General features: G+C 39.7%; 1 protein-coding gene across 2 annotated transcripts in view; it reads left to right on the top strand.

The window, feature by feature from the left end:
- The window catches only part of asic4a (acid-sensing (proton-gated) ion channel family member 4a), a 252,729-nt gene extending 230,771 nt beyond the window's left edge, over positions 1-21,958 (top strand). Inside the window, exons 5-10 of one of the 2 annotated variants that reach the window (XM_057853387.1) lie at positions 1,861-1,914; positions 5,518-5,671; positions 7,129-7,220; positions 7,304-7,383; positions 10,973-11,062; positions 15,088-21,958. In XM_057853387.1, coding sequence (XP_057709370.1) covers positions 1,861-1,914; positions 5,518-5,671; positions 7,129-7,220; positions 7,304-7,383; positions 10,973-11,062; positions 15,088-15,216 — 599 coding nt within the window. In that variant the 3' untranslated portion in view covers positions 15,217-21,958. Of the gene's footprint in view, positions 1-1,860; positions 1,915-5,517; positions 5,672-7,128; positions 7,221-7,303; positions 7,384-10,972; positions 11,090-15,087 lie in introns of both variants that reach the window. The other variant, XM_057853384.1, reaches the window with a different exon arrangement.

Here is a 21,958-nt window from a genome sequence, read left to right as displayed (position 1 = left end):
TACTCAAGTAAAAGTAAAAATTATGGCTTAGTAAAATTACACTTAGAAGTACATTTTCCTCAAAAAGGTATTCAAGTAAATGTAACGGAGTACATGTAACGCATGACAACCCACCTCTTATTACATACAGTGGGGCAGGTTCTCCCACTTGAAAATATTAGAGAGGCCTGTAATTGTCAACATGGGTAAACCTCAACCATGAGAGACAGAATGTGCGAAAAAAAAAAAAAACAGAAAATCACATTGTTTGATTTTTAAAGAATTTATTTGCAAATCATGGTGGAAAATAAGTATTTGTACCAAAAGTTCATCTCAATACTTTGTTATGTACCCTTTGTTGACAATAACGGCGGTCAAACGTTTTCTGTAACTCTTCACAAGCTTTTCACACACTGTTGCTGGAATTTTGGCCCATTCCTCCATGCAGATCTCCTCTACAGCAGTGATTTTTGGGGCTGTCAACAAAGTATTGAGATGAACTTTTGGTATTGACCAAATACTTATTTTCCACCATGTTTTACAAATAAATTCTTTAAAAATCAAACAATGTGATTTTCTGGGGCTTTTTCCCACATTCTGTCTCTCATGGTTGAGGTTTACCCATGTTGACAATTAAAGGCCTCTCTAATATTTTCAAGTGGGAGAACTTTTGGCACAATTAGTGGTTGACTAAATACTTATTTGCCCCACTGTAGGAGTTTTATATACTCCTATTGTAGTTATTCATTGTGGTTCATTTATTAGGACAAAGCAGTGAGCAGGAAGGGGTTACGAGGGCACAGAAAGGAAAACAGAAGGGGAGAGACAAGGCAGAATAAACAGAATAAATTTAAATGAATCAAATGATAATAAAGACTAAATTACTGAAACTAAAATGAATACAAATTTAATTAAACTCTCATTGGCAGCCACTGAGTTCATATTGTTATTTACTATTAATTATCAGCATTACTATGAATTATCATTTCAAATATTTTAATGTCAGCTGTGGAACCCTTTAACGGCATGATTAATAAATGTGACTTGACAATAGTCTGCAATTTTGAAACATGAAGCCAATACACATTTTATTTTTTGCAGGCCACACAAAGTGATGTAGCGTGCTGGTTTGACACTTCAAACATGTCCATTAAAACATACATAAGTTTATTAGTTGGTAAAGACCCATTTTGTGGTTTACTTTGAATCTTTTTTAAGCATTTCCAACTTCAAATCCTATACCACTGCTAAGACATAGAAGCTAAAACGTGTTTTCCAAGATTTGGTTTCCTCAAAGTTAATATTTTAGTCTGTAGTTCTATTTCTGTCTTTGGGCGACCACCCAAAAAAGCTATTAGGCCGTTCTTGTCCGGTGACATGTGGACAGCTCATGGAAACACGGTACAGCTTTTGTCTCTTGTGACAAAAATAAAGTCTGGCCGTCTTTTTATTATTCAGGACTCCAATTTTTACTCTTTGTGATAATTGCTTAACATTGTACAAACGAGAAGGAGCAAGAACATAAGTGCAAGCGCAGAAAAGGTCACGATGTCATTTCACAGTACATTAATCTACGTACTTCATAAAGAAGGAAAAAAAGCAGAACCCCGCTAATGACTTGTTCTGCTAATGAATTCCTGCGTTTGATGGACTGGCCAATGTGTTATTCGGAGGACGCGTACTCTCCATATGCGAGCCGCATGCTTCATTTCTCAGGGAAGGCCCCGCTCGGACTCATCCTCGGTGCGTCTGCTTTCATTCGGAGATGAATGATAAGCGACGGCATGTTGTTCGCGGCCGTTCTTCCTCATTGCGGTAGACACGGGTCGCTGATCATTTTGTTAGTGATTGATCAGACTCATTATGTGCTCTCCTCTCCAGGAACTGCTGATATCTGTCCTCCAAATAAAATCAACTGTGTTGACAAAGCACTTGGTAAGAAACAATCTGCCTTCATTTCTTTTCTCATTACAATAGTATGCAAAACAATGACCGTACAGTATGAAGTTTGGAAGATTTTTTTATTTTTCATATAGGCGATACTATAGCCAAAACTAATCCGAACATTCTGACTTTCCAATTGTGATTTTTGTCACTTTAGAGTGGGATGACCTCCAATTGTGAACTGTTAATATTAAACTTATTCATTTTCGCACCATCTCTCTCCATCTTCAATCTGATTCTACTCTCCTACAAAAGATTTAATGCTCACAGGGAGACATACGTATACGTGCTGTATAATTGTACTTTTTCTACCATTTAAGCCCCAAATTTAATTATGTCTCTCATTACTTCATTTAGAGCATATTCATTAAATTAGAAATAGGCTATTTCTACTTTGGTCACACTCATGAATAAGATTATTTGAATTATGCCTAAATGATGGAAGGTAATACTTTAAAATATAATGTCCATAAAGGAAGAGTACCCAAATGAGAAATATATTGCAGTGATCTCTTACATAAAATTGATGGTGTTATGAGAAAATTATTCATGAATTATTTGCTGCCATTAACAGCGATAGGCGTCCAATTTATATAAACAATTCAGATCTTGCAATCAGTGGCAACCAGTGAGTTAAGGGGCACAACACAAAGAATACTAAAAATATAATAAATAAGAAGAATATTTAATTTAAAAAAAAAAAAAAAAAAAAGCGTATAATTGGCATGTAGCTTGAGATCTGAACAATAATTTATATGTATGGCTACCATAGTAACCAAATACATACAGTTGCTTGGTTACACTTGACAAAAGTGCCTAATTTGAGCAGAAAATATTAAATGCATTGCTTGAGATCGACAATAATATATTAAATGTATTTATTATTCTTTTATTGTGTTTGGTTACCCTGGTAACCAAATGCAGAACGGTGATTGATTGATTGATTGATTGATTGATTGATTGATTGATTGATTGATTGATTGATTGATTGATTGATTGATTGATTGATTGATTGATTGATTGATTGATTTGAACACAAAAATGCTCTTGCTGTAATCTCTGGAACTTTTTGTTCATATCTTGAAGGTAGATAAAGCCAAAGAAACAAGCCTTTTTGTTGGTTATTTCAAAAACAAAACAAAAATCCCCAAACATAAATATCCAATCAGGATTCAGCTGTATAAATTAAAAACTAAAAACCCATAATTTTCAAATCTCTATTAGATTAATAAGAATATTCTTTTTGAAAAGTGTGCCAAATTTGAGATGAAAATATTAAAGTCCTCTTAAGTTATAGCAAAATATGTGAACAAAGGCATATAAAGTGTGGAGCAGAATTATTTGCACTCCTTGTGATTTTGCAAGTTCACCCACTTAGAAAAAAGGGAGAGGTCTGACATTTCAATCATAGATGCATTTCCATTTATAAAGACAGAATCTTGGGGGGGGGGGGGGGGGGTCCAGAAATAAGATTGTATGATTTTTTAATAATTTATTTGTAATTTACTGTGGTTCATAAGTATTTGTACCCCTGAGAATAAGCAATAATTATGACCCTCAAAGAGTTGTCAGTCAGTCTTTACTCCATGAGTAACCACCTTCCCACCACCCGTTTGAGCTCATTTTTGTCACCTATGCACCCCATAGTCAGTCGTAATCCAACTGCTACCATGGGCAAGACCAGAGAACTTTCGAAAAGACACCAGAGCTGAAAAAGGCTATGGGACAATATGAAAGCAGCTTGGTGAGAATAAATCAACAGTTGCAGCAATTGTTATAAAATTGAAAGGGCTGAACATGACTTATAATCTGACTCGGACTGGGTCTCCATGTAAAATCTCTCCTCGTGGGGCATCACTCACAATGAGAAAAGTGAGGGTTCAGCCTAGAACTACACGGCAGGAGCTGGCCATGACCTGAAGAGAGCTGGATGCACAGAGGTCTAACTTCTTCTAACGAGGTCTAACGAGGCTCCACTCGTTACCTGTATTAATGGCACCTGTTTTAACTCATTATCGGTATAAAAGACACCTGTCCACAACTCAGTCAGTCACACTCCAAACTCCACTATGGCCAAGACCAAAGAGCTGTCGAAGGACACCAGAGACAAAATTGTAGACCTGCACCAGGCTGGGAAGACTGAATCTGCAATAGGTAAAACGCTTGGTGTAAAAAAATCAACTGTGGGAGCAATTATTAGAAAAATGAAAGACATACAAGACCACTGATAATCTCCCTCGATCTGGGACTCCATGCAAGATCTCCCCCCGTGGCGTCAAAATGATAACAAGAACGGTGAGCAACAATCCCAGAACCACACGGGGGGACCTAATGAATGACCTACAGAGAGCTGGGACCACAGTAACAAAGGCTACTATCAGTAACACAATGCGCCGCCAGGGACTCAAATCCTGTACTGCCAGACGTGTCTCCCTGCTGAAGCCAGTACACGTCCAGGCCCGTCTGCAGTTCTCTAGAGAGCATTTGGATGATCCAGAAGAGGACTGGGAGAATGTGTTATGGTCAGATGAAACCAAAATACAACTTTTTGGTAGAAACACAGGTTCTCATGTTTGGTGGAGAAAGAATACTGAATTGCATCCGAAGAACACCATATACACTGTGAAAAATGGGGGTGGAAACATCATGCTTTGAAAAATGGGGGTGGAAACATCATGCTTTGGGGCTGTTTTTCTGCAAAGGGACCAGGACGACTCATCTTTGTAAAGGAAAGAATGAATGGGGCTATGTATCGAGAGATTTTGAGTGAAAATCTCCTTCCGTCAGCAAGGGCATTGAAGATGAGACGTGGCTGGGTTTTTCAGCATGACAACGATCCCCAACACACAGCCAGGGCAACAAAGTAGTGGCTTCGTAAGAAGCATTTCAAGGTCCTGGAGTGGCCTAGCCAGTCTCCAGATCTCAACCCCATAGAAAATCTGTGGAGGGAGTTGAAAGTCCGTGTTGCCCAACGACAGCCCCGAAACATCACTGCTCTAGAGGAGATCTGCAAGGAGGAATGGGCCAAAATACCAGCAACAGTGTGTGAAAAGCTTGTGAAGAGTTACAGAAAACGTTTGGCCTCCGTTTTTGCCAACAAAGGGTACATAACAAAGTATTGAGATGAACTTTTGGTATTGACCAAATACTTATTTTCCACCATGGTTTGCAAATAAATTCTTTAAAAATCAAGCAATGTGATTTTCTGGGTGGAGGTGTGTGGGGGGGGTTTCCACATTCTGTCTCTCATGGTTGAGGTTTACCAATGTTGACAATTACAGGCCTCTCTAATATTATAAAAGTGGGAGAACTTGCACAATTAGTGGTAGACTAATTAATTAGAAATTAAGATGTAATTTGAATACAAAATTTAAAATAATCAAATTTTTGGTGAGGGTACCCTTAAATATTTCACTGCTCCTATACATAAAAAACACGTACCAAAAAAAACCCATTCATTCAAATACAATAACCAAGTATGCTTTCCTGCTACTCCACGAAAATTGGATTTTTTTCTGTATTTCGCCTTAACCTATGTATTATCTGTGTGAGGCTGCTGGTCTAAGATTAGGATTTGTTTTTGTCTCGTTTCAGCACAGCTCCAGAAGATCAGCGGAGACACCTGTCCATGCGAGACGCCCTGTAATCTCACCCGTTACGGCAAAGAGCTCTCCATGGTCAAAATTCCCAGCAAGGGCTCTGCACGCTATCTCTCCAGGAAATACGACAAGTCAGAAGACTACATCAGGTACGAGAAACCTAACTCAGGAGCGAGCAAAAGCAGTGATGCGCTTCTCGTAAAATTGATCGTTAACTCTGACCTCCAGCCTGCGGTCACTTGCTCACAATATAAAACACAACAACACTGTGTTTATTGTTGTATCACCTTACTTTTAAATGATTTATAATTAGTAGTACATGATTATTTATTTGTATTACATACAAATTCAGAGTACAGAATTGAGGAAATATTGCAACTTTTGCCATTGACAGTGCTAGATGTCCAATCTATTTTGACCAGGAGGGCTGGCGGTGATAATTTTCAGTCAAAATGGATTGGAAGTCTAGCACTATCAATAGCGATCATTGATAATTAATTTGAATTCCAGACCCACAAGGGTTTGTCCAACATGGCGTGATACCCACTTCACTTGACTGTCAGAATAATGTTAATAATTAGAATGGTATGCATTGCATGGACGTGCATAGCTGTCAATTGCATGGGCTTACTTGGCTGCCAGTGGCATGTCAATACGCTGTTATGGCAAGTGTACGTTCACAAATCACAGCAACACGTTTTTCTGCTATTTAAAATGAATGGAAAATTTGGACGTGCATAGCTGTCAAGGGCATGGACGTGAATGGCCTGCAAAAATGCCATTCGCTACCAAAAAAAAAAAAATGCTGCATACCAAAATCCATTTTGCCACATACCAAAAAAATGCGGCATACCAAAATCCATTTTGCCACATACCAAAAAAATGCCGCATACCAAAATCCATTTTGCCACATACCAAAAAAATGCCACATACCAAAATCCATTTTGCCACATGGCAAAATTAATTTTGCCTCATAACAAAAAAATGTCACATAGCAAACCCATTTTGCGACATGCCAAAATACATTTACCCACATACCAAAAATAAAATTGCCATATGCCAAAATACATTTTACCACATGGCAAAAAATGCCACATGCCAAAATCAATTTTACCACATGCAAAAAAATATTGTCACATGGCAAAATATATTTTGCCACATGGCAAAATAAATGACACATGCCAAAATCCATTTTGCCAAATAACAAAAAAAAAATGCCACATGCCAAAATACATTTTGCCACACACCAAAAAAATGTCCATATGCCAAAATACATTTTGCCACATGGCAAAAAAATGACACATGCCAAAATCCATTTTGCCACATAAAATAAAAAATGCCACATGGCAAAGAAATACCACATGCCAAAATCCATTTTACCACATACAAAAATATATTGCCACATGCCAAGATACATTTTGCCACACTGCAAAAAAAATGACACATGCCAAAATCCATTTTGCCACATACCAAAAAAAATTGCCATATGCCAAAATACATTTTGCCACATGGCAAAAAAAATGACACATGCCAAAATCAATTTTGCCACATACCAAATAACACTTTTTGTTCTTGGCTCTGCTGTTAATGTGACTGTTTTTCTTAGAGACAATTTCCTCGTACTGGACATCTTCTTTGAAGCTCTGAACTTTGAAACAATAGAGCAAAAGAAAGCCTATGACGTCGCAGGTTTATTAGGTATGATTCTGCCTCAATTTCTATATATTTCCAAGGAATAATGTAAAAGTTGCAAATGACTTGAGATTTTTGGTCTGTTTTAGGTGACATCGGTGGACAAATGGGTTTATTCATTGGAGCCAGCATCCTGACTATCTTAGAAATACTGGATTATATCTATGAGGTACGTGATTATACACTACATCGAACAATTCTACCTCATTGCAGGCGAAGTATTAGCAGGCTAAAAAAGAAAGCTCAGTGACATTGGTCTAAAGCACAGTAGGCTCATTTTGACCTCAATCCGGCATTCCAAGACAAAATGTCACCCCAAATTCCCCTTAGACTGGTTGTCATTTATCTGCAGTCCGCTTAATGTCATGGTGCCTGATTAAATGACCATATCAGGCACCAGACCATGGCGTTGTATATCTGGCACGTCAGAATCAGTTTACCATCACGTAAGCAGTAAGAGAAGTTCCAGGGACAAATGTCAGAAAAACAACAAGTCTTAACGCTTTTCTGACAATCGAGGTTGAGGGACTGCTGGTGTCCTGGTTCAATGTTGGCATTATACTTGCCTGCATGGCTGTTGTTAATTATGAAATCCCTTAGGTGCGGATGACATTTACTGCATGCATACATTGAGTCACACCGATGATTGCATCACTAGTGCTGGGCAGTATGTGGAAAAATCCCCATCATAGTATACTGTATATAATGATATTCTATACCACAATAATAATATACAGTGATCCCTCGCTACTACGCGCTTCAAACTTTGCGCCGTCAGTTTATTACCGATTTTTTTCGATTAAAAAAATGAATAAATAAATGCAGTCCCAATCCGATCATGTAGTCTCTCACTCTCGCTCCTGCCACTTTTGTTGGTCAGACATTGCAACGGAGTTGCATATTAAAGTTAACGATGATTGACAGACGTTAAGGTTTCAAAGCACCTCATATGTCAATCATCGTTTAACTTGTTAAACAGTTGCTGTGGCAACTCATTGTGTGTAATTGAGCAGCTTGAGCAGATTTGAGTGAACTTACTCAATGAAGCATTTAATGACGACAAGCATGGGACAGTAACATGTTTAAATCTTATCATAATTATTACATTTGAAGTAGTTGAAAACCATTTATTAAAATAAATATACAGTGTATATGGCGGAAAACACTCAGGTGACTTGAAGTTCCGCTCTGAAAACCCCAATTTGGCCAAATTTCAAAATTCTCCTATATGAATGTGTGATACATCATTGGAAAACTTAAAATCTCAATTTTCACGGGGAAGAAAATTTTTGAACAGGAGGGCATTTTAAAATAATAATAATAATAATAATTTAACAGCAAAACCCTAACTGGTGGTGAGAGCACGCGAGAGCATAATTAAAGACGTCATGATTTTAATGAGATATTATCGCGTACTTACAGCAGCATATAGACATATTGTTCTATCAAACACAACAGTTCTTTCGGCTTAAAATACAGTAGTTTATTTTAAAGAGGGGTGCAAGAGCAGACACTGCTTTTTTAGCCTTGTCTGTGTTATACGCCATATACTGGTACATGTTTTTTCTTAATTATACTTTGGGGGAAAAGTGAAAAAACATGTCTTATATGTATCTCTTTCCAATGCTAAACCTGAATAAATACATTGATACATTGAACACATTTGTTTGTTTTTTGTTTTGTTTTGTTTTTTTTTGGGGGGGGGGGGGCGCTACTTCGCAGTTTTTCACTTATTGCGGCAATCCAACCCGAAAAACACTGGATCATACCGTAATATAGTTCGGAAAAAGTTATTATTGAGTTTGTGTTTTTCCCCTGCTAGTTGCTGATTCTTTGGCAAAGTAGTAGTAGTAGTCGCTATTTGTTTTCATTTTCATGAAGTACCACACTTGATTTATGCACCACATGTTTATGTTGTGTGGTGATTTATCATCCCCCCTGGTTTGCTTGTATAGGCTCATCGTGTGGCCATTTTGCATCATTAATCTAAGAATTATCAGCACTATATAGTTGAGTACAGTTTAGTTTTATAATATACTTTTTAAATTGACAATGGTGACAATTAAAAATAAATTATGACCAGATATTATTCACTACCATTTTGACAAAGGTTATTGGTATATTGCCCAGCACTTACCAGGACACAGTATAGGACAAATCATACAATGGAAAGGTATGATGCATGCATCATACAGTTCATAAATTTCTTAGCGATATTGCTGACCTATAAATGGTTCAAATCCTCTTTTTGAGCCTTTTGGTCGCAAATATTCTGTCATTAAGTTTTCATTTTTATTTCATCTTATCGTCTATTAACATTTTGTAATGTATTCAATAAAAAAGGGAAAAATTGAACGAAAAAGGGGAAAAAAACTGAGTATTATTTAGGGGGTGAACCGTAATTATCATCTGATTGATTGTAGCCGTCAAAAATCAAGGACTGCAGAAAAGTTTAGTGAAAATTAGGGCTGTCAAACGATTAAATTTTTTAAGCGAGGTAATCACAGCTTAAAAATTCATCCTAATTACGTTAATTGCAATTCAAACCATCTCTAAAATATGCCATATTTTTCTGTAAATTATTGTTGGAATGGAAAGATAAGACAAGACAGGAAAGGATATATACATTTAACATACTGTACATAAGTACTGTATTTGTTTATTATAACAATAAATCCACAAGATGGCATTAACATCATTAACATTCTTTCTGTGAAAGGGATCCACGGATAGAAGACTTGTAATTCTTAAAAGATAAATGTGAGTTTGTATATTGTGACTAAATATTGCCCTCTAGTGTATTTGTTGAGCTTAACAAAATGTTTGAATAGAGTTTTACCAAAGTCTGAGTATTATTTTGCATAGCTATTTTGATTGGGAATGCCAGTTCTCTTTGCATTTAGCGCTTCTCTTTTTGTGAACATTATTTTTTTTTGAGAGATAGGAATATTATTTTTGTTGTGCTTTCAGTAAATGATACTGTGCGACTTAATTGTTCTGCCCAAATGGATGATGGGAAGTTGGGCAACCATGACTGTCAGTGGTGACTGCAAATGGTATATCTTCTCTGCGTTGTGTTCAATACAGGGTGTTTTGAAAAAGATCATCTCCTTTCATTCTACCCCACGTCGCTCGCCACAATAGATATAATTGTTGTGGAAGAGATGCTAAAGCTTTTGCCAATATATAGCGCGGCCCCAATGAATGCCTGTATCAACTCCACTCGCTTTTCTCTGCCTCTTAACTCTCAATATACATAAAACGGCGCCATTGTAGTCTGTTTGCGGCAATGCGTGAGTGGGTCATTCCGCGCATGCGTTAAATGCGTTAAATATTTTAACGTGATTTTTTTTTTTTTTTAATTAACTACCGCCCGTTAACGCGATAAATTTGACAGTCCTAGTGAAAATACATTAGGTTGATAGACATGATTTACTTTCGCGGACCACAAAAAAACGATGTGGCGGCCCGTATCTGTCCCCTGGGCCTTGATTTTGACACGTGTGCATTATGCCATTAAGTAAATTAATAGACAGACCGATAAATTCCGAGTGTATATGAGTGAAATGTCATGCTTACATTTCATAATTGAATGTAAAGGGAAAGTTATACATCAAATCATCATAAAAGCTTGATTCACCTATTTTAAAATGTTTGTAGTTGATACTTATTTATGAGTGTCATCATCTTAGCTTTTGCTGAATTTCTCACTGGCCCGCCTCATTTCTGTTCTTTTGTGTTTTGGCGGTTTTATTCAGGTCTTCAAGCAACGACTACAACGTGTTCTGAGGCCGCGAAAAGAGGAAAAGAAGAGCAAGCCGCAACCACAGCCCGCCACCGTTGCGACAGTAGGTCTGGAAGAGATGAAAACAGAGGTCGGGCACATTCTGTACTGTTGCACACTGCGCTTCTTTTCATGTAGTGCCTATTTTCCCCGAAGCACTGTAATTCAACTAAGAGACTACATGAGCATGAGAATAATCAGTGAAAATCCTATTATTTTTCAACATCTAAAATGATGATATTAATTCATTACAGCCATTTGCTCAGAGGCTGGAGATGTTTATTGCACAACTTTATTTGTGTGTTTGCAAATTAGTTCTCAACGCTGTTCACATTTAATTTTGTAATTCCATGTGTCTCCCACCCATGTGTTGTCCTCACAAAGAGTTTAGTTTGTTCTTTTGTTCTTTTTCTTGTTCACTTCAGCTGTTTTCCATTGTTTGCATCAACATTTCTGGAGCGATCACTTTCTCAAGTCTGCTTTCCTTCTGCAGTCATCATCATTAAATGAATCGATTCCTAAATTTGTGCAAGGCTGCATCCTTTTCTGTGATATAATTAACTTTGCATGGGAGGGAAAAAAACTAGCCATATTGATGTTTTATGTAAATTTGAGGATGTGATCATGAATAGAGACAAAATTATGGGGCCCTGGGTTTTTTAAAAGTTAATGAAAACAAATGAAGTTACAAAAGTTGAATTGAAAAATTTTTTTTAGTTCACTTAAATAAGTAAATACTAGCAAATCTACTCTAGAGTCTAATTGTTATAACAGTTCAGAGGGATTAGCGGAATAATGGACGTCTATTGCTGTCAATGTCTGCCAATGTCTTAAAGCAACACTAGGTAACTTTTCAACCTTTATAAAATATTTTCATAACATTTGTGATAATATGTCGGCTGACAAATAGTTGAACGACACCTCTTTTATATCTTGAGGGTGTCTGTATCGCTTTCACCGACACTAACTTTGAGGAGGGTGGCAGGTACCCTGCCACACAAAAAAACTACAAATCTGCCAACTGCTTTATGGCATACATCACTTCCCCTTTCATTATAAAGACAGAAGTCGATGCAAACGCTTTTATGCAAATTCTGCAAAGGTGGCAGAGCAACAAAAGAGTCAAAAAGTTTTGTCTGAAGAGGGGGAAAAAGGCAGGCAACCAGCATATACAGAATAAACATTGGCCCGGCTTTCACTCACTGGTGTGACCCCCGCACCCCAACTAGGCATATGCCGGTTACCGGTTTTAAGGTTTACCATGGAATAAAAACGTCACGGTTCCAAAACCAAAAAAAAAGTTTTCCGTCATTCCGTTGTACAGTATACTATTTTTTAGGTCAAAAAAATGCAGCGAGAAATCCGTAGCTTGGAGCAGCAGCGCTCACCCCTACCCCTCCAGTTGTTGCTCTGTCCTGTGTCTGTCGGTGAGACTACTCTGTCGCTGTGCTGTAGAGTAGAAACAATGGCTGAAAGTGGTGAAACTACACCTGATCTTTTTCCCCCTCAAAAAAGACAAAGTTGCTAGTATGGGAGTACTTGGGCTACCGAAAAGAAACAGACGGTCACGGCTTAGAAGAGGAAGGACGAGGTATATGCTTGCAAAATGATTTCACATTTACGTGACCAGCATACGTCACTTTACACAAAATTTAGTAAATGTTGGCATGAACGTTTCCCACTAGCTACCAGAGTTCACTCTAGTGTGTTTAGTGTGTCTTCCAGTGGTGAAACAAATACTATAACGTAAGCTTGTTAACGAGGCAGATAACGTTACTAGTTAGCATGCCAAGACAGCTAAATAGTTTCCTCTCTAACACCACAAAAATCGCACATTTTAGAGCTGTGATTGCCATACCGCGATACTGTGAAACTGATATTTTTACTTTAGGTAATCATACTGTCATAATCTCATACTGGCACATGCCTACCCCCAACCGAACACGTCAGCGCTGACAAGTTTGGGAGGGGTGGGGGGGTTTTAGCCACACCAAGCCACACGAATGCTAACCATCATATGCTATTGTTCATCCACAATTGGATTCATTACTTTATTACTTTTCATCCTTTACACAGCCGCTGGAAACAGAAATGTTGTTTAATCAATTAATTGATTGATTGATGATTTTACGACACTGTACAGGTGTGTGCTGGTCCTCATTGTAAACGCAGTCATCCTTAAAGTGCGTACGGCAGGAGAAAAAAAGTCTTAAATAGCATTATTGTGTGAATTAGAATCATATTTTGAGACGATTCGACTACCGTATATACAACAATTTAGCAAAGCGCAGATGACGAGAAATTAGTCATTTAATCAGCCGGTTAGCCACGCCTACTTTTATAAGGCTCTAGCATCCCCAACAGGTGGATGACGTCAGCGGGAGAATGGGCTCATCAGTTTTACTATTCAGCCCATTGAGGGGGAATTATTCAGAACGAGGAAAAAGCGACGAAGAGAGCCGCAAAATGTCATTGTTTCAGTCTCTCTGCTCCAATATTTTAACAGGATATTCTTTTCATCCAAGTATTTTTCCCCAATAACTAAATAAATGGCATGGTCATGACAAATAACAGTCCTGTGCTAAATGGAAGATGAAATAATAAAAATGCATTTATTCAGGACGACATGGCAAAATTACTCCATAATGATCAAAACTGTTGACTTCACCTTTACTGTCACACCTCCCAAACGATATTTTATGCCACCTAAGTCGGGCTTATGTCATTTCCCTTCCCCGGCTTCGGAGAATGTAAACAAACCAAGAGGCGTGACAGCTAGCCAACATGCTAACCCAAACCTAGTGATGTTTCAAAGTCTTCGAAGCGGAAAAATCACACATAACTAGCCCGGATCATTTCACATGACGACTGGGTTGTCGATTGTCTTAGCTGTTCGGCAACCCGCCACACGGCAAACAAGTTAGAGCTCGTCGCTCCCCTCCTGAGGGCAGAGGGCTCGTTTGCTGGAAAGCAGCTGGACAATTACCGCCGGACACACTGGCCGACGTCAGAGGAGCGTGTAGCTGCCAAATGGTTAACACGAATATGGCAAAATAATGCTTTACTACACGGAGAAGTCGTAAACAGCGTGAGACTCATAGGAGGGCGGCTGCAGTTGTTATGCAGCTAACGTGACAATATGTATATGAGGAGAGCTTTTTACATGCCCATCCATGATCAAACGTAAGTTGTCCTTTATTTATTTAAAGAAAGTTTTAGTGTTGACTTTGTAATCGCTGTATTCGCAGCTATCTTTAACACAAAGTTGCAATTTCTGATCCGTTGGAAAATTTGACAGAACACCGGGCACATGAAGAGGGCAATAAGCCGAGTATTGTGCTCTCCCGGCAAGGGGATGTGCGACAAGCCGCCGGTCATCGGCCGAGAGGACAAGGAGCACGTCAGCCACAAAATGCAAGCCACCTACATATTAAAATGATCCCAGTATTTGACATAATATTAAACACGATGTTTACTCACTTCCTCGTAAGTCCTATGGTCCCACAGTAGTAGGGCTTGTTTTGGCCAATATCCACTGGTGAACGGGAAACTTTTCAAACCCCAAAAAGGCTAACACGCCTCTCCCTCATACAGCAAGATTTTTCTGCAGCCGATTTTTCTGCACGTTTGGCTGGCGTGATGCGAAAAATAAACGAATTAATCCGCAAAATCAGCTGAATCCTTAGTCCTTCTCATACAACACTACGGCTGTATAGTGAAGAGGACTCCTTCTCCCATACACGTCACAGCGGCCTCTTCCTCAATGCAAGACCGAAGCCAGAAGTCTGTCATTTTCGTAGCGCAGGATTCAAAAAATTGAATAAATATATCAATTGCGTCTTCTCACATCCAAGTGGTCCATTTCATTCAGGAGCATAAAATACCGCATGTATTATGAAATAAACATGCGTTTTCGTGTCACAGGCACTTTAAGACAAAACACTACGGCTTTTGTCCACCGGTGTCGCTAAAATCGACCAAAACTGAAAAGTTACCAAGTGTTGCTTTAACACACATTTCAACCAAAACAAAACTAGAAAAGTTAATATTAGCCAAATGAGTACTACTTAAGTTGTTTTCTTTGAACAGGATCCCAACGCCATGACGCGGAGTCACCCAGAGGGTGCGTACGCCAACACGATGCTCCCAAATCACCACCACCACCCTCACCATCATCACAGCGGACACCAAGGGGTGTTTGAGGACTTTACATGCTAAATCCAACCATAGTTTCCATTATTTACTTTGCATTGACAACTGAAGGGAGAGAAGAGCAGTGTTTGCCAACATCGAGGAAAGAACTTCTGCATTCAACGCCAGTTCTTTGCTGCCATCAGTGAAAAGCTCCAGCCAAAGTCCAACACCAAACTTGTGATGCTGACAAAGCACTTGTATGTACAGTATGTAGGCACAAATTGGACACCATGTTAAGTTTTGTTTGGTTTTGTAAGGATGGGACCCCTTTAACTTTGTCTTGCCTCAAGTGGGAAGTCAGGCACTTTGTTAGGACCAATTTTTCATGCGTTTCCTTTCCTAAAAGGAAGAATGCATGAACCCTTGACGCAATTTATCGTCCCAAAACAAATAACAATATGATTTATTGGTTGATTTGTTTCTATTTAAGCCATCTTGAGCCATTTTTCTTAAAGCTATTGCCTTTGGAGTACAGACTGTACTGCTGTCATTGCAACATTATGAAATATCTAATCATTTAAATAGAGACTAAAATCTATATGGTCTATATTGTATACAAGAGAAACTCTGAAGTAAAACAAAGCTCTTTTTGTGCTATAGTCATTCAATTATTATTAAGATGTAACTGTATGATTTTATTTTTTATTTTTTTCCCCCCCCGGAAAATCGAAGCAGCATCTTTCCGTAGTCTGATTTGTGGTAAAGGTGGTAGAATGTCACATTACACTTTGTGACATGAACATTGTAAAAAAGAAAAAAAAAAAGAAACAAGAAAGAAAGAGAGATTCTGTTTTAATGGTTGTTGTTTATAATGAATTAATATATAACTTAAGTAACCAGTTTGTTATTTATACATTTTAGAGAAATAATTTGATATGCAATCACGATTGTAGCAATTGATGTACACTGAAAATCTGCAGATGATTAAGAATATCAATACATTTGTACAGGTAAGAACAATGACTCTGGATTGTGGACATTATTTCCCTATACAGTATGTTCTTGTTTTGAATATTTAAGGCCAAATTATACCGGACACGTTTGTTGTACAGATCCGCCGAGATATAGCGGCGAAGCCAATCCGTTTCCATTCTATTATATTGTTCATATTATACCGGCCGCATATAAGCTCCGGATTGATGCGGACCATCTCCAACGTGCCGGAGCACGCCAGATGCTTTTTATTTTCTGTTTTTGTTAGCGAAGCATCTTTGAAAATGGGCGGAGCCAGGCCTGAAGTCAATAGGCCAGGTGCTTATTCACGTTTTAAATACTAATGAACATGGACGATGAATGATTCATTATGGAGGTGGAAAGTCACAAAGTGATTTACGACACAGCAAATCCTTTTCATAAGGACAACTTTAAGAAGGGATCTACACACAATCCCATCATGGTGCAGGGTAATGGCTGCTAGTCTGGGACCTGGCAGGCATAGTAACAGGGTGGTAGGTGGGTCCCACACTTTTTCTTTATGGCGTGGCTCCCGGGGCGTGGCCTCCTCTCTGCCTGGGCTTCCGGCCGCTGGGGTGGGGCTCCGATCACACACCGCCCGCGGGGGCTTCACTGCATTCTCCTGCTTCCGCCTTTTCCTCTCTTTTCTGCCTGGGTATCCACCCTACGCTCCGGCGCGGGTCGCTCACTGGGTGCCAGTGTGTTGGCTGGGTATCGCCTGCTCCGGTGGGGTGTGTCGCCCTGCCTAGGGCTTGGTGGGTCGCTGGTGGTCCAGCAATGTGCCGTGCCGGGTGGGAGTGGATTTGGGGGGTGGTGGCTCGTCCCCTTATCCCAGGGGTCGGGAACCTATGGCTCGCGATCTGGCTCTTTTCACGGCTGCATCTGGCTCGCAGACAAATCTTTAACTATTTAAAAACTAAAAAGTTTCGCAATACTCCTTTGCACATTGCGCGAAACGACGACGGTCACCAGTCGGATGCTGGTTTTGTGCAGTAATGAGCAGACGTGTCTTTTGCGGTGTATATTAACATTTTTAATGCTCCAACGACCCTCTTGCAATTCGCACTAGATATAATCAAATAGCAACCTAGATGTGCTACGTTAGATCTAGGGTCGCCACCTGTCCCTTAAAATAAGGAACAATCAGAAATTGGGAATTAAATGTTGCATCCCGTATTGAACTAATACAGAATATAAATGAATAGATACATTTCTATGCATTTTAGGAGTTTTGGGGATGTCCCTTTTTTTTCTCTGCCTGTACAGTTTTGGGCACGAGAGGGGCGTCCCGTATTTCTTATTTCTGAAAGGTGGCAACCCTAGTTAGATCCCCCCAAGTCCTATGCCATTGGCTGCGTGGGCCCAGGTTGATCATGGGACACGTAGTCCGTATACTACAACCGGCGACTAGAAAGCCGGTTCGCAGTAATTTTAGAGGGAAAATGGCAAACATACAGTCATTGTCTCTATCTATATTTTTATTTATCAATCACAATGGCAACGCAGATGAGGCAGCGACACTGTTCAAGTGGGGTCGCTATATTTTGCCGTTGAAAATAGCGGCCGATGTGCGCATGTGCGTGAAGTAAATTTCCCTCATTTTTAGATTTTTTTTCCACGTTTGTCAGCTAATTTTAAAACCCCTTTTGAGAAGATGGGAAAAAGAAAAAAAGTTGAGGAGTATCGTACTTTTAACCAGGAACTGACAGAGGAATTTGCCTTTGTGGAGATTTTTTGATGACTTTTCGGATACAGACCGTCATAATGTCAAATCAAATTGAGACAACGCTAGTGAAGAACATAAATGCGGCACCATTTTTTCTCAAACTTTAGATGAGTCAACAGACGTAAGCAATTTATCCCAATTCAGCGTGATTGCAAGGTTTTGACTATGAAAGGGACAACAAAGGGGGGGGGTTTATTCCAAGTTTATTCAAGGGGCCGTTTACATGGTGACTCTCCGAGAATACGAAAAATGTCAAAGTTGCATTTGCATTTGCGTCTCTATTTGAACAATGTCGCAATTCCGCATAAAAACGATGTAGTATTCATGCCAGGCCCCAGGGGGCAGTGCAGATTTACTGGGCGACAGAGAATGATGCACTTTGACCCCACCAAGCTCCCTCAGCCCGGAAAAAAAATATGCCCGCCCACTCAAAGCAATGTCATTTTTCTTTTGCTCAAAAAGGCACAAAAATTGAAACGTTTAACATATTTAATTTAAAAATATTATTAAAACAGTAAATTAAGGCCGACATTCCGCCATATTTGCTGTTTTTAATGTTTAGTAGCACCGCTGCGCACGCCCAATGTGACGTGTATGAGTGCTGACGTTAACGACGCGGTCTCGCGCTGCAGGAGTCTTTGATATGCATGCCGAAGAAGCCCCCATCAACCCCCCGCAATCGGATTCTTCCACTTTGGAGGCAGGATTCAGAATTTTTCGTCTTCGCCGACACCATATGCACGCGAGGCGAGTCCGCAACTCAGTCATTGCGTCTTTGTGTCGCAAAGTCGCCATGTAAACTGCCCCAAAGTCTGTGCGTGGTGTGGAAAAACAAGATTAGTTGTGCTTCGTGAACATGGAAAGAGACGCGTCCTAAGTTTCTCAACGCCTGCATGAAGCTTAACCCCTCCAAGTATCAACCAGAATACAAAGCCATCAGAAAAACCATGTAGCACCAGAAGTCGCATTAATGGTAATAAATGCTCATCATTGATTAACAACAGCATAACAATGTCATTAAAAATAATTCAGAGACCAACCCAAACCCTTGTACTTTAAAAGTGTTGAAATTACATAAAATGCACACATTGCTTGTATTTTTAGTTTGCATATTGTATGGCACTTACGGAATTACATTTTTTAAAATGTGGTGTCCATGGCTCTCTCAGCCAAAAAGGTTCCCGATCCCTGCCTTATCCCATCCCTGAGGGCCAGTTCATGGGGCGCGGATGGCCCGGCGGACCACCCTGGATCCCAACGGCCCCTTTGCTGGGCTGCGGGAGGAGGGATGTGCTGCGCTGATGGGATTCATGCATGGCTTGGTGCAATTAGACACACTCAAGTAGAAAACTTCAGTGTCATCGATGAGACAGCATAGAATAGGATGCCAACATACTCACACTCACAAGGGATTCACACAAATACTGAGTTTTAGACCACATGGCTGATTTGTGTACACTCCACCCCTCCAAATCATTTATCTTTCAGCCCCCCCTCTCTTTCCATGGTCATCAGGTCCCCCTCATGGTGTCAACCAGAAATACAACTAGCTAACGATAGCACCAACATATTCATAGTTAGTGTCAGCCAAATAATCAGGATCGTTACGGGCTCCTGCAGAGCTTGCTGATGAGCTGATCATTTGATTCAGGTGTGTTATTGGATGCGAACTATAGATAATCATAGAGGATAGGGGGGATAAAAACAGTGATGAATGTATGGCAGCCGCCGGCCGTCCAGATCACCGGCCGTTCTGTGATCCTCCAGAAGCTACAGATTACCAGTCCGCCCCTGCCTGGTGTAGGCGTTCAATGTATTTCTTGTTGTTTGTGCTTCTTTTGTCTCCCTGTCTCCCTCTTTTCTTGTTCCCCCATAACCCCTTCCTGTTCGCTGCCTTCTCCTAATAGAAAAAAGTAAAAGGAGAAAAAAAGGAATCTGCATGGCACGCCCTACCAGATCTATGAGGATGGACGGTTAGTTATGCAAATTATATAATTTAAAACCGTAAATAAATAGTACAGAACGGGTTGTTGACGTGGTCGGGGTGTCACAAACCCATGAAAAGCAAAAATAATTCGGGGAAAAAAAATGCTCAGTCAAATCAAGTCCGCCTCTCTCTCTGCTTCTCTGTTGAGTACAAACTCCGTGTGTTTAGCGTTGTTTTTAATGCCACATTATCGCGTGCGATCACACGAGACCTCACGACGGGACAGAGCTGCCAGACCGCAGTTGTGCGCAGCCGGTATGTTTTGTCCCATTTTTGACGTACTGCGGAGCACGCAGTCAACACGGAGCTTGGCGGATCCGTACTGCAAACGCCTCTGGTATAATTTGGCCTTTATATGAAGAGTGGAAGCTTAAAATCCTGAGACCCTTTGTGGTCGTACAGTTGGGAATGTAACTTTTATTTTTTTACAGAATCAACAAGATATATTGTGCAGTATATGTGTGCGGGTACTTTACAAATTCAGGGTTCCCAAGGCCTGGTGGACCTTTAACCCTGGAATCTGATGAGCACATACTTCAATGAGAAAATGATGACTGTGGACTAGCTATTTTTGGGGCAGTGGCAAAAGTACATACGTTTTAGGGATCAATTCAACATTGGTGTGGAGCACCAGAGACAATCATTGTTAGCTCACGTCAGAAAGATTTCCTGTATGACACGAAAGATTTGGGTACTGAGATTTTAAAATAAACGTTGTAGTCAAATATAATTAAGCTTTGGTTACTGCACACTCAAGATAGGTAAATCCTTTAAAAGCAATAGGATTGCATTTGCTCTTTGGATATATTGAAATTTTTAGTTTAGTGTTTGAACAGTTGCTGAAGCTGCTTTTCAGAAGATTCAAATAGTAAAGCAATCCTCCCGAAAAACAGCAAATATTCATCTTTTTCACATGTAATAAAACTTGAAGTGTTCCATATCTACAATTGATTTATAGTACACGATGCAGAAAAGTGAAGTAATTGTATCCAATTTTTGAATAAAGATTTACAATTTCTGTATATGTGTGCCCAAAAAAAAAACAATAGTGGCTGTATAATATCATGGTAATCATGTGTAAGCAAAGTATTAGGGGTGAACGTTTTGACAATATTTAATTTCCTGTTTTACATTCATTTTCACAGTTACAGTATTTTCAAACGCGAGCAATAATAAAAGGCTTGAACAGTTGTTTCGTTTCGGCCAAAAGCTTCTGCTTGTTGAGAAGTGGGCTCAGCAAGGTTAACACCACCATACAGTGTTCATATATCAAATTTTTGCTTGCAAGTCAAAGCAAAAAAATCAGCCGAACAACCGCCTCTTGGGTTGCCAGTAAACGACAGGGCAGTATCGGTCCAATTTTCATACTAACGTCGTAACGCGTGTTCGCGGCTGGATTACGGATCGAGTAAATTTAAATACAGAATATAAAATTTACAAATGACAAAATATTCTATCCAATAGTTTTCGTCACACATTCCACAGTCGTGGAATTGTTCACAATGAGATACCACACACAGCCATCTGTCAACTCTCCTACCCCTGTCAAGTAATCATGGGCTGCATATGACTGTTTAATATTCATAATCATGTGTCACTTTGACATTTTCAAAAGGTTCCCAATCGCACTCTCTGATGGCATCCCACACAGGCCATGCATAACAATCCTTTCCTCTGTCATCAATAATAGTGGCTGCTCGCAGACAAGTCGCACAGGGGGTTGGGGTGTTGAGAAGAATACAGGACAGTTTTTACTGCGGAATTTGCCTGAACGGGAGTCAATGAGCATTTGTTGTCATTTTTCGTCTCACCATCTTTGTTTTCAACCCAGACAACCTGCTTGGCTTACATGTGTAAGGGCCATGTTCATATGAGAGCTGGGGTCATGTCTGCATGCTGCCGGGCACAATGTCAGGCCTCGGACTTGTAAGCACAGCAGACAGGACAGCATGAGGCCTGCATTCCTGGGATTCCAAGACCCTTTGGAGTTTGGTCTCTGGGCAAGACTTTGCACAAACATTTGTCACATGATGGCATTTAGACAGTAATGAATACGTTTCAGCAACAAAGTCACGATATATTTTATTTATATTTTAGGT

The sequence above is a fragment of the Corythoichthys intestinalis genome, chromosome 12 (assembly GCF_030265065.1).
Source record: "Corythoichthys intestinalis isolate RoL2023-P3 chromosome 12, ASM3026506v1, whole genome shotgun sequence".
Classification (NCBI taxonomy): domain Eukaryota; kingdom Metazoa; phylum Chordata; class Actinopteri; order Syngnathiformes; family Syngnathidae; genus Corythoichthys; species Corythoichthys intestinalis.
Note: the sequence above shows the minus strand (reverse complement) of the source record. Positions and strands in the feature narration are given on the sequence as shown.